Here is a 14,057-nt window from a genome sequence, read left to right as displayed (position 1 = left end):
TTCAAGATCAAGGTCAAAGGCCAAGGTCAATGTTCAATGTCAACAGTTGAGGACAAAAGTATGGTGACCAGATAATTATACTACATGGTATCGGAACACTCTAGCAGACGAAAACAATATGGTGGTCTCCAGCGGACAGAGACAAGATGGCGGACATGATGTCATACCAGTTGATGATATATACCTTGGTACTGGTGGTGGTAGATCAGTCTAGGTAGCTTTCATGGAGGAAGGATCGACCGTTTACTCTCGCCGGGAATCGAACCAAGGATGTACATCGATATAATCAAACAGAATTCAAATACGTTAATTTTTTGATGAATTTTGGAATTTTTTTCATTAAAATCGGATAATAAATAAAGATTTTCAAGATGCGTCCAAATTTCAAGATGGCGGACATGACGTCATACTGCCGGATTATATATATGCTATGAAACATGTGGTGGGAGTCAGTCTGCCTGCATCCACCACAGGGGAAGGATCGGTCGCTATTTTTAATTTTTTTTGCACTCGTCGGGTTCGAACCGAGGACTCCGAGCTCCGTGTCGTAAAAGTATATTTTTTATTAATATTTTATTAAAATTTTATTATTTTAATTTTTTTATATTTTTTTAAAAAAATTTCATTAAAATCGGATAATAAATAAAAAAGTTAAAGATGGCGACCGTAACAAAATTTGCAACGGTGACATCCTAATTCAAAATGGCGGATAACACAACGGCGGAATGTTCGAGAAAACAAAATGACGTCATCAAAAATGGCGGATCCAAGATGGCGGACGTGATCTACTTGTCCCGTTACGCTGTGTCCCATTACGGTCACCCAATATGGCCCCCGTGACGTCACAATCCTTTATGGCGGACAACGGCACCTCGCACCTCAGCCTGAAGCCTGACGTCAGCGATGGACGTGACGTCAGAGATGTGGCTCGGCACCTCGCACCTCAGCCTGAAGCCTGTGCCAGGGGCCCCATTCCTATACTACTACTAGCCTATACGTCTGATAATGACATGACTCGGTCTCATGGACTGAAGGCAGTTGATCTATATGTGTGGCTTTTTACATGAACGGCTTATAGGTTATTCAGATCATAATTTGAAAAATTAGACTTTCATAATAGGATAATCGGCACTGTATTAATTCGTTGGTCAGGTATATTGACTTGAGTAGTTTTTCGTAGAGTGAATTATTAAGAAACACCACGAAAGGTAATGGAAAACAGAATATTAAATTTATTTAATAATTTGTTACAACTGTCACTGGTCAAGAATCGAACCGTGGACAGGAATCCATCGATTTATTTGTAAATTAATAATTATTTCATCGGAGATTTTTGGAATTTTTTCCCGCATTTCTAGCTAAATAATTACATAATTTCAAGATGGCTCCCAAATTTCAAGATGGCGGGCACCTCAGTAATAATAAATGATTACTGCACTGTAGCAGGTTAGAATAAAACTAGCATGATGGTAAGACGAGTACACACATGATGGTGTCCTCCAGCAGACGAAAACATGATGGCGGCAATGACCACTAGCATGTGGTAGCTCCTGGTAGCATGTACTGAACATAAAATGACGGATCCATGATGGTCGTCAAGGTCAAAGTCAAATTTCAAGTTCAAGCTCAAATTTCAAGGTCAAGGTCAAAGTTCAAGGTCAAGGACAAAGTTCAAGGTCAAGGACAAAGTTCAAGGTCAAAGTTCAAGGTCAATGACAAAGTTCAAGGACAACAGACGAGGTTAAAGTTATAGTGAACAGAAAATTATATCAACATGTCGCCAGCACACTCTAGCAGACGAAAACAAGATGGATGCCTCCAGCGGACAAAGACAAGATGGCGGACATAATGTCATACCAGCTGATGGTAAATACCTTGTTATTGGTGGTGGTAGGTCAGTCTGAAGGTGGCTTCTGTGGAGGAAGGATCTGATTTTTTTTATTTTTTGCCCTCACCGGTTTCGAACCAAGGACGGGAATCGATATAATCAATCAGAATTCTATTAAGTTAATTTTTTGATGAATTTTGGAATTTTTCTTGATTTTCTAACATAAAAATTACGGATTTCCAAAATGGCGTCTAAATTTTAAGATGGCGACCATAACGATAATTGCAACATTAATAGGATCCAATATGGTGGTCATAACATAAAGTGTAAGAATGACATGGTACTCAACCAATATGGCTGGTGTAACGAAATATTCAACATTTATATAATCCAAGATGGCAACCGTAACGATAACTGCAACAGTGGTTTTTAAGATTTTTATTATTTATTCGATTAAAAATTTTTTTTAATGATTTTTTGAAATTTTTCCCGATTTTCTAACATAAAAATTGCGGATTTTCAAGATGGCGGACATGACGTCATACTACCTGATGATATATAAGCATGGTAAAAAGTGGTGGGGGTCAGTCTGCCTGCAGCCACCATTGAGGAAGGAGCCTGTCGCCATTTTTAATTTTTTTTGCACCCGTCGGGTTCGAACCGAGGACTCCGAACTCCATGTCTAAAAAGTACGTTTTTTATAAACATTTTTTAAAAATTTTATTAATTTATTTTTCTTATAAATTTTAAATTTTTTTTCGTTAAAATCGGATTATAAATAAAAAAGTTAAAGATGGCGGACGTAACGGAAAATGCAACGGTGATGTCATAATTCAAAATGGCGGAAAAAAAAATGCTGGAATGTTCGAGAAAACAAAATGACATCATCCAAAATGGCGGATCCAAGATGGCCGCCGTGATCGACTTGTCCCATTACGTTTTGTCCCGTTACGTTGTGTCCCGTTACACTTATCCAAGATGGCCGCCGTGATGTCACAATCCAATATGGCGGACACCGACAATCACAATCCTCACAATCCACAGCCTGAAGCCTGCCTGCAGGAGCCCCTATTATATACTACTGACTACTTAAGATAGATTTACGTGGAATGACTAATGTCTAAACACTACTATTTTGGGAAACATCCCTTGTCTAATCTGATCACATCTTTATATAAACGGCCAGGCATCCCGATGACATTTTGATCCATGCAGTCAGTCCTGAATCGCGGCGCGCAGTGCAGTGAGTTAGGGACGGCCGAGACTCGTTATTAAAAGCGATAAGGGGGGGGGGGGGGGGGGGGCTTTGGCTGTTGAACCGAAAGGTTACGAACATTACCGAGGTGCTTGTCTTGGAAAGGCAGACTTCGATACCTTGAAGTTGGTGGTACTGCCTGATGTCAGATCGACCTACTGAGGTGTGGCTGAACTGAGTAGAGATCGACTGGTAGTAGCATTGAGGCTTATGGGACGGACTAAGCCAGCGCTCTGGTGGCTTGAAGGATAACTACTTGAACTGGTTCCTACGGGAGACGCCAGAGTGCAGGCCGAGCCTGGCCAGGGTTAGTGGCAGGTTAAAGACCCGGGGCGGTGTTCGCAGGAGAACCTGGAGAGGGGGGAGGGGTTCAAACTACAGTGGTCTACAGGTCCCGTAGGCGTGAACGCTTAAATCTGTTAACAGATCGATTGTCTCTAAACCATGCCTCCAACTTGAACTGCAAAACTAGCAGTTCCCACTACACTCAATCGCAACCTCCACAACGAACTGTGAAAACACCTAGCACCTAGTACTGAGCTGTGCGAGTAAAAATTACTGTTTTGGTATCTGTATGTATGTAAAACTCTATGCTATCAGCTACCTTTACAGTCATTTTTGTCATTTTTGTAAAGGTGTATAAACTAAACAATGTTGTACGAAAAATATGTGCACAAATGAAATGTTATAATAAAGATATATATTTAGAATGTAAGTTCTTTTCTTGAGAACTTGAAACAGTTCTTTTTTCCAAGCACAATGTTGCAAAAAAATGCTAAAAAAAAATATAAAGCAAGAGCGTAAGGTATCTAGTTTGAAACATAGTTTTTCAAATGAAGAATACAGCATTGCCAACTATGATAATAGACAGGCAGGTTTGAACTACTTAGCATCGTGGTGTGACGCAGGTAGCGTCTGATGAATCATTAGGCTAAGTGGAATATTATTAAGAAATAACAGCTCTCTATCGAATGATGGTACGTGGAGACTTAATAAAAACATTAACAGAAATGTTTGTCTTGAGAATACAGAAGTGTTTTTTTTTCTTCAACCAAACAATAAAATCAACATCAATAATGAATTAATGCAGTCTGCTACCGAATTATAGTAACAGCATATTAATTCAGAGTCTGCATTAAAACACTATGGGCATATACTCGGTATTACTAATGCTTATTAAAAATATGCTACGATTGATTCATGTAAAAACACATCCCACACAAAATTTGATATTATTAAGGGACTGGTTTTGCATTTCGCTTCATAACAAACAGGAACTGGGTTCTTACACAAAACAATAGATTGACATTAAAAAATATAGGTTTTTGGGAATATAGTAATATTAATAAATTGCCCACAATGGACAAAGTAAGTAGATAATTTCAATACCTGATATATTACAAGAAGCTGGATACATTGCAAAATAAGCAGCACTTATCACAGAATCTGTAGAATTGGATAGAGAAAATGGGAAAAACAAGGATATTTAATCAAAAACAATAATAATCGTTTAGATACTCTTGTTTGAAGCCCACTTTGTGGATCTACAGTGACGAAATCACTAGGTCGCGAAGCACAATACGAGGTTAGGTCACGAGATGTAAACATATCAATGCCCGGTTATTCACTGACATGTACTCATTGATAAACATCTATTATTTTCATACCTGATGTTAAATTAACATTTAAATGATATAATTTAATGCATTTAATAATCCTACAGCATAGACATTTCGTAAATGTGTGACAAGATTAGTGTACCTGATACATAATAGTATTTATAAGATATTTTGTCATGTGTTCACTTAAAAATGCCTAAACGATCTTTGAAAATAAGCTTATTATTATGTTGGTAAGATCGAAACATATTATTCATATTTCATCATTTCATCAGTTATGTAATTCGCATTTAAATATAATTTTAAAAAAAACACAATTTACCAACAAAAAAAATACCGAGCAAAGCTCGGTAAATCCAGGTACTAATTTTTATACCTGATGTTAAATTAAGATTTAAATGATTAAATTTAATGCATTTAATAATCCTAGAGCATAGACTTCTCATAAATGTGTGACAAGATTAGTATACTTTATAAATAATAGTATTTATAAAACCCTTTTGCAGAAAATAGGTTATATTAATAAAAACTATCGCATAAAAACTTCACGTTTCTGTCTTATGACGCAACGTGCCAGTTTTGGGTGTCTTAAGTTATGATGGAACATCACAATATTAAGGAGTCGTAAGATATAGGTAAGCGTATTTCGCTGTCAACGTCTTAAATATGACGCCTTTTCGTTATGACGGGGCAAAATAGATTTTGTTATTGACCTATTGGTTGGAAGCACCAACAGTTTAACATGGCCACCTTATGGCCAAGATTATCCTAATTGCCACGAAAAATACAGTTTCTTTTAAAGACCCTGCCCTACCTTGCTTTTACAAGTATTTATTTGAGGAATAAATATTATATTTTGTCATCCAGATGTATCATCTGATTATATAGCTCAAAGGCCACAGAAAGAGAGTTTTTCAAACGTGTATTTTATCAGTAGTAATATTCTTATAATTAATTGGAGTATATAGTCTTTTTATTCAGTAAATCCTTTTAGCTGTAGTTTTTTATTACTGATTTTCACATGTTTGCTATGTAAGTATTAGTTTAAAAACATTTTTAGTATTTTATTTACTTTTAATATTGTTCTCATACCTACATTTTAAATTTGTATTTATTTGGGAGCTATAAGTATGTTTTGGGAACATTATGCAGGTACTATTATATTGGCATCGGCAGACAGTTTATCATTTGCTGCGAAGTTCTGGCGCTTTCTGTATATATTTTTTTACAATGGGAAAGTTTAACTTGTGCATTTCCATTAGTGTTTATCATTTAACTAGATAGTGACTATAAAAAGGATATATATAAATATATATAAATCTTAAAAACAAGCAAGGACTTCAGTCATAAGGTACAGAATGCTTTTTGGCACAGTAATTCCAATTACAAAATATGCTGACAATTATTTTTACGTGAATAGAATTCTTTGACGATGTGATGGGGGTTCCCATGTGTTTTGGAAGTGCTTCGTGGGATGGCAAGGACATGGATTAGTTCTGGTTGTTTGAATAGCGGAGTATTGTCGCACTGCTAGCCTTAGTTGTAAAGCATGCTGATTAATATTAATTTTGAATATTATTTTAGCATTGGAAGCTGCCCCAAGTTGTGTCCAGACTTCCTAAACATCTCTCTTTATCCGCTCCCCCAGTGCACCACAATAACTGTTTCCTTGCTTCACCACGGTCGCGGCTAGTCTTGTGGAGCGGGTTGCCACACGGCCACGTCATGTGTCTCTTCACCACCAGCGATGTGCTTCGTGGGTCAGTGGGCTAGCAGCGTAACACGTGTATCGTGGTGGGCTGTTAACGGGTTTCGGGTTTTGTAAGGATGGATCGCTTATGTGCAAAACATGCACTATACATCGGAACACAATAAGAATATATTTATTTCTACAAGTTAAAAAAAAACAGAAATTTCAAATACTTATTTAAAATGGATCATCTTGTGTGATACCATCTTTATTTTACTAAAATAACATCTCTGTAACATGCAGGTTTCGTCAGGATGGAAGCACAGAGCTTCCTTCAAGATGTCGTTCATATAACAATGCCTATGAAATAAAGATTACTTTACACTCTTATTTTTTAAAAATCTACATATTATTAAAAAAAACCAAAGCTAGCAATCTGTGATTTAAAACACATGTCTAGCTATTGTTTATTAATAACTTAATACATTTTATTTATCACAAATTAATTATATTTTTAATTATCACATACCACAATAACTAATATCTAGCATTATATATACTTCTTATAAACATAATTATAAATATTATTTATTTAACATCATAAACTTGCACAATAGGCACATCTTATAAGCATACTTCTAAGCAGAAGGATAAGAGAGGGAAAACTAGCACTAATTTACATTTAATTTAACTAATATTTAACTATCTCTGTTAGCGCAGAACATAAATAATTTCCTTACGTGTCTCTTGTATACATCTAATGCAGGCATGCATGTAAATGAATGAATTCTTAGGAATACTATACCTACAAATTTCCATCTAAAATGTTGGTTACTGAAAACAATACAGCATGTTGAAAGTGTATTAAAAGATTTTCTTTTGCACTCTGTGCACATAAAGGAATGTATTCCTTATGAGCGCTGTGCAAGGGCTAAATGGAAGTCCACATAGCAGATGCCATGAGTATTAAAAATGGCCAACGGGGATTCTCTTTACCAGATACTTTTTAACATTTAAATGTGGTACCCCGTGGCAACAAATTTTGAAATTAAGACATTTCCTTCTCCTAGCAGAAGTAACTAGTACTAAAGCCCAGCGCACTCTAGCAGCGACATCTGCTACTAATGATAGCACCATCTGCTAAACAATCCTGGAATTAAACATGGCACTCCTAAGCAGATTATTTTTGATATTTAAAGATTGTGAACAACTAGCAGATGTCACAAGTACTAAATTGGCTCTTTGACCTAAGATAGTTTGGTATATGAAAACATATATTCCTTAGTTATTTATTTTAATGTTCAGTTGATCTTTTATCCTAGAGCCTAAGACCTCCGCCTTTCCAATCCAACATGATCAACATTACTTGTTCGGTCCCGAGCCACCACAGAATTTTTGTACAAAATAAATAAATACTATGACACCTACCTGCAAACTTCGGAACCAAACACCCGTGAACAGCAGATGAAAAATTGCCGCCGACAGCAGACGATCAACATAATCCTGGTATGGTGTGCCAAAAACTTCAAGTTTGTACCATAATTGATAAGATATTACTAACGTGAGCAATCAATGTACCATAATTTGTATCATAATTATTTTTGTACCGTAGAAACTGGATCAGATGCCCACAATCCTTCAACTCATGGGCCTTTAAAATTTTTTTTTGTCTTTTAAATTGTTAGAAAAATTAAGCTTTGTTTTGATAATATAATATCACAACTCCAAAGCCACATAATTTTTTAAAATATTTTTATATAAAGAAATACAAAAATTACTTATTCCTACGATATTATGGCACTCATAAAAGGGGAAGGGGAAATGGGGTTTTTTTGGGTTAATTAAGATGATAAATTTTATCCAATAATATCAAGTCTTAAGAATATAATGCCTAAAGAGCATGTCGTGTGACTATTTCATTCATAGGAATTTGAAGGTTAAGAAATTACAAAAAAACACTTTAAATGTGTTTTTATAGTAAAAAATAATGAAGTTTTCATACCCTTATCTATCGGGAAGTAAGATAATGTGCCTCTATAATATACATACAACTGCTAACAACTTTACCTCACTATCTTAACTTTCACATAAAAAGGTTTGAGAAAAGAATAAAAAATATATTTTAGTAAAATATTATCTCAAAAAATAATCAACGATGTTTATGACATTTGGAATAGTTAGCTCATACATTGAATAAAAAATGAAGATACGTGCTCTCTCTCACTGCCATACAGCTGTTTGTGCTCACGAGGCGACGCAGCTAGGACTAGCTCTACGTGGCTCGGCTAGTGCGATGGTCGTGCTGCAGTGACCCCGAGAGTATCAATGTAGCAGCGACCTCCCGTTTATAGCACTTGCACTTACAAGCGACTGGTGAAGTTCTCCGGGGTTGACATTCAAACAATCCATTATTAATCTTGCAAATATCAACTTCCGTCAGCTTGTGAAGTTATTCTTCGTTCAGAAGGAAAGAATTCTTGCACAAGCCGAATGTTTTTGTAATATTTTAAATTTTATTTATATGTTTACATATAAAAATTTTTATTTTACTTTTATTTTTGAAATTTTTTTAATTTAATATTAATATTTTGTTGTTGTTCAGTGATCTTGATTTAGGAAGAAAGGTGCATTAGTTTTCAACGAGTGCTCCTGATAATTCCTGTAATTATTTCGTAGGTTTTCTCCGTGTGGTCCTCGTTAATTCTAACAATAATTTTTTTTTTTTTTTACGTGGTGAGACTGCAGCTGATATTCTCCGAGTGTTTATGGTTATTTCTGAGAAAACAGTCTCTGCATGTATTTTTTTTTGTACAGAGACAAACAATTCTCTTCAGAGTCTCGTTGAATTAGTAAATATATGTTACTAAAACAACTCTTACGGTATTTTTATTAGGTAGAATTCAAACAAAAAACATACATTACTAAGTCAAATAATATGCTTTGAGATATCTGAAAAGCACTATCATGCAAGACAAACTTCCTTCCCTTTGATGTCAAGCCAAGCCTTCATTACTTGCGACCTTGAGCGAGCATCCCGCATCTCACATTAAAAATTAATAATATTTACCTCAACACAACACGTGATGCCATTAGTTGGTAGGAATAGGAATCACTTGCAGCAAGTTTCTTGCATGAAATAAATTAACCCTCGCTGTTAAAATGTTAAAAATTCTTTTTATGTAATGGTTCCAATTCAAAACAATCAATAAACATCTACTATTAGTCTCAGTAACTAATACGGATCCCTGTTCGATGTCTGCAGCTGTATCGAAAGATCACAGTTGTAAGTTCTGTAGCAAGGAATTTATCTTGAGATTGAATGAAACACAACAAGAATAGAATGACTGTTTTTAAAATCCGCTACGCAAAATGATAAACTGCGTTCGTTGTAGCAAATTGTTTACGTGAAGAGAGAGATTAAAAAGACACGAAAGAACACCAAGCCTACTTTCAAGAGGACATCGCTGGAGATACTATTCTAAAGAAGACTGTTCTGCATTACGTCAATAATTTTCCTTGGCATAAACGAGATTATGTTCATAGCTCTACTGATCTCGACAAAGAACTTAAATTGAAGAACTTTGATGGTTTATTAAATACTGAAGATAATAGAAGTATCATTACCACGAATTGTGAGAATACATTCAAGCCGAATTCAGGTAGATACTTCGTACTTTGTAAAAATGATGGACTCTTAAAAAGGAAGATTGAAGACGACGAAGAAGCTTCGACGACAACAATTTAGAATTCTTATAGTAATCTGGGAGAAGAGGCTGACTTCTACTATGATGGCGACAGTGACTCTGAAGCTGGTGACAAAACCAACGAATGTGATGAAGCGCCTATAGCTTGCAAGATCGAAAACTGTGATTAAGCCCCGAGACCGAAACGATGGAAACGGCGCGATAAAAAAATATTCTGATCAAGCTGACGGTGAACATTAGGACGATAGTGATTTTAAATTATTAGCAGGCACTCCAAAAAGATGGCGATAGCAGAAGAGACTGATTATATCTCATGAGAAGAACCTAACATATTGGTTGATCCGCTGAGTAGCAAAGTAGCCTTCATACACAAAGAACTGAGGGGAACGCGTTACATATAATAATTAATATTTATACTTGCATGTGTATAATATTTAAAATTAAATCAATTTCCAAAATTTATTGTTTTATTTCTTGTAATTGGATTTCTAACGCATACGGCGTTCTAGTAACACAGCTTCCTTTATTTGATTGTGGTTCAAAATGTGTTTCCTTTTCGTTGATTGTGCTTCCAATTATGCTTACTTTATTGATTGTGCTTCCGAATGTGCTTTCTTTACATTGATTGTGCTTCCGATTGTGCTTCCTTTTTTGATTGTGCTTCCAAATGTACTTCCTTTTCATTTATTGTGCTTCCAAATGTGCTTCCTTTTCATTGATTGTGGATCGTTAAGACTGTACTCAGGACATGATTGGTCTCATGGTTTGGAAATGCCTGGTCTAAACACCCGACATTGGACATGGCCTGATAAAAATTTTCGTACAATATCATCGTAATATTACTCTTTGTTTGGAGACGCTTGGTCTATACGCCTAACATGGAAAAATACCTGGTTGGAACATATTCAAAGTACAGAAAAAAAAATACTTCCATGTTAGGCACAGCGACAAAGTATTTATTTTGCCGGACAGGTATCTTATATATATTCGTTTTTCGTAGAGTGAATGTAATGGGAAACAGAAATTAAAATTTATTTCATTCAAGCTTTAGTTAATCTTATCACTGGCCGAGAATCAAAATAAGGACGGAAATCTGTCAAGTCAATCTTACATTAATAGACGATTTTTTTAAAATAAATTTTAGATTTTTTCCAAATTTCCAGGTTAATTATTACGAGTTTCCAATATGGTGACTAATATGTCATCAATGGCTTGAGGAGGCTGGTAGACTAGGAACCTAAGCTTATTTTAGGACGTACTGCTATATTAATTAAAATTAAAAATATTTACGTAACATTTAAATTTTTTTCCCCTTTATCAAGAATCGAAACAAAGACATAAATAGTTCGAATTAATCAGTATAAAAATTGCAGATTTTAAAATTGATTTCTAGAATTATTCCCGAATTTATAGCTTAATAATTACAAATTTCCAAGACGGCTGACAAAATGGCGGGCGCTCTGCTAATAAATAATAACTGCACTCTAGCGAGAGAAAATTAAATTAATATGAGAGTAGCACAGTCTAGCATACAAAAACCAGATGGCAGCCTCCAGCAGACGAAAACAAGATGGCAGCCTCCAGCAGATGAAAACAAGATGTCGGCTGTTATTTCATAATCCAAAATGGCGGACTCTTGGAATTATTAGTGATGGGAAGTCAGAGTCGGTGGCTTCCATGGAAGAAGGGTCTGTCACCTTATTTTTTTGTTTTGCTCTCACTGGGTTCGAACCAAGGACTGTATAATGTAAGTGCATTATATAATAAATTTTTTACCAAAAATGTATTAAAATAATCGTATGTTTACGAAATTTTGTATAGTTTATTGGATAATAATTACGGATTTTCAAAGTGGCATCAGTACCTCATAATTTCAAAATGGCAAAAATTTTTAAATTAAAATTTTTATTAATGTATGTCTAGTAATTTTAAAAATTTTCACATTGAAATCGGATAATAATTACGTATTTTTAAGATGGCGACCAAAAAATTGTTACAGTGATGACACAATTCACAATGGTGGCCATATCATTCCAATAATTGGAATTATTGTACAGCTTACAATTATTGTAAGCCTTAGAGCGTCGTTCCTTTAGGATTCTTAAGCCAAGTTGAGGACATTTAGAGCCACTGGAACATTTGAGGACTAAAACAGGAAATTTTCCCTCAAAATGGAAATTTTTCCTTCCAAAATTATGAAATTTTATTTTTTTTTCATGTTTCTAGGTGGATTTTTTTTTTTCAAATAACTTAACATTTTGGTGGATTTTGGCGAATTTATAGCAAATTTTGAGGAAATTTGAGTAATTCTTGGCAATTTTTAGTAGATTTTGAAAGTCAATGTCAAAGATCAAGGTCATACAATAAAGCAGATAATACTTCACAATCCAAGATGTCGTTGACAATCTTCAAACCACACCCTGAACCCTGTAGTCGGACCTAGTATTATATACTACTGGAGTATACATAAGAGAGAAAACATGTACCAGGGCGATAGGGGAGAGTACATAGAGGCGAGGAACTGTACCTGGGATAAAGAGACGTATAAATGGGTTAGGGAAGAGTGTACTAAGAAGAAAGGAAAAAAGAATTGGTTTGGGGGAGATTAAAATGTACCAGAGCAGGACGTAGTGTACATGGTCATGAGGCAATTGTATTTAAAAAAACGTTTCTGGGGGAGAAAAGAGAGTTCTCGGGAAAATTGAAAATACATGGGGAAGATATGAGCATATTTAGGGAGAGGGAAGTGTATTTAGTACACATGAGTGTGTACTTGTTTGAGAGGGGAGTGTATTAGGAAATAAGGGGAGTGTACATGTTAGAGAGAGAAGTGTACTTGGCAAATAGTAGATTGCACTTGGTGAAGAGTTGAGTGTGCTTAGGAGAGGAGTGTGTAACTGGGGGAGAGGAGAGTGTACCTGGGAGAAAGGAGATTGTACCTGGGTGAAATGAGTGTACCTGCGGCGAAGGAGAGTGTACCTGGGGGACAAGCGAGTGTACCTGGGGGAAAAGCGATTGTATCTGGGGAGAGGTGAATGTACCTAAGTGTGAGGAAAGTGTATCTAAGGGAGAGTAGAGTTTACTTCGGGAGAATTTAGTGTACACTAGGGAGGCGGTAGTGTACCCGGAGAAAAAGAGAGTGTATTTAGGGGAGAATAGTGCTTACCTGTGAAAGAGAATAGTGTATTTGGGGAAATGAGGGTGTACCTGTGGGAGAGGATAGTGCAACTAAGGGAGATGAGATTGTATCTGGAGGAGAGGACAATACCTGGGGGAGAGTTGAGTGTACATTGAGAAGACGATATTTTTCCTGAGGGAGAGGAGAATGTTCTGTACCTGTGGGAGACGACAGTGTAGTGTATCAAGGAAATATGAACGTGTAGTGTACCTGAGGTGGATGAGATTAGTATACCTGGGGAGTTAAGAGTGTACTGGGAAAGATGAGAGTGATACTGGGGTAGAGGAAAGTGTCACAGAGGAAGATTAAAGTGTGGCTGTGGAAGAGTAATGTGTTTCTGAGAAAGAGATAAGTGTTTTTAGTAAAGAAGAGAGCATACCTGAGGGCAGGTCATCTGGTGCTGCAGGTTGTCCATTGAGGTGGGGTAGCCATGCATCGTCATATTCATGGACACATTGACGCTCATGCTGGGGAACACATTATGCTGGGGCTGTGGAGTGCCAAAAAAGCTTTGTTCTGGGTAATGCGCGCTGTATCCGCCACCAGGAGACACCATCTGGGAACAGAGAAAGACCCAGCAAATTGGTAACCAAAATGAGAACAGAAAAATGCTCCAGCATGTTGTCCGACATATAAACCCCACTCTAGGTATTGTGTGTCATACCAGCACTGCAAGTTGGTATGCAATCACACCCATTGTGGGTACTTCATGCCATACCACCATGCAACACTATCTGAAGACAGAGTGGGCCTATGCAAGTTGGCATGCTGGAAAACGCACAT

The 14,057-nt window shown here is 36.2% G+C and overlaps 1 protein-coding gene across 1 annotated transcript in view; it reads right to left on the bottom strand.

Annotated features, from left to right (window-relative positions):
* Window positions 1-14,057, bottom strand: part of LOC134531231 (protein glass) — a 663,482-nt gene that overhangs the window by 392,880 nt on the left and 256,545 nt on the right. The window contains exon 4 of the mRNA XM_063366906.1: window positions 13,654-13,830. Within this exon, the coding sequence (XP_063222976.1) occupies window positions 13,654-13,830 (177 nt within the window). The remainder of the gene's footprint in view (window positions 1-13,653; window positions 13,831-14,057) is intronic.

Source organism: Bacillus rossius, chromosome 3, assembly GCF_032445375.1.
Source record: "Bacillus rossius redtenbacheri isolate Brsri chromosome 3, Brsri_v3, whole genome shotgun sequence".
Taxonomy (NCBI): Eukaryota; Metazoa; Arthropoda; class Insecta; order Phasmatodea; family Bacillidae; genus Bacillus; species Bacillus rossius.
The sequence above is the reverse complement of the archived record's forward strand: the minus strand, read 5'-3'. Positions and strand labels throughout refer to the sequence as shown.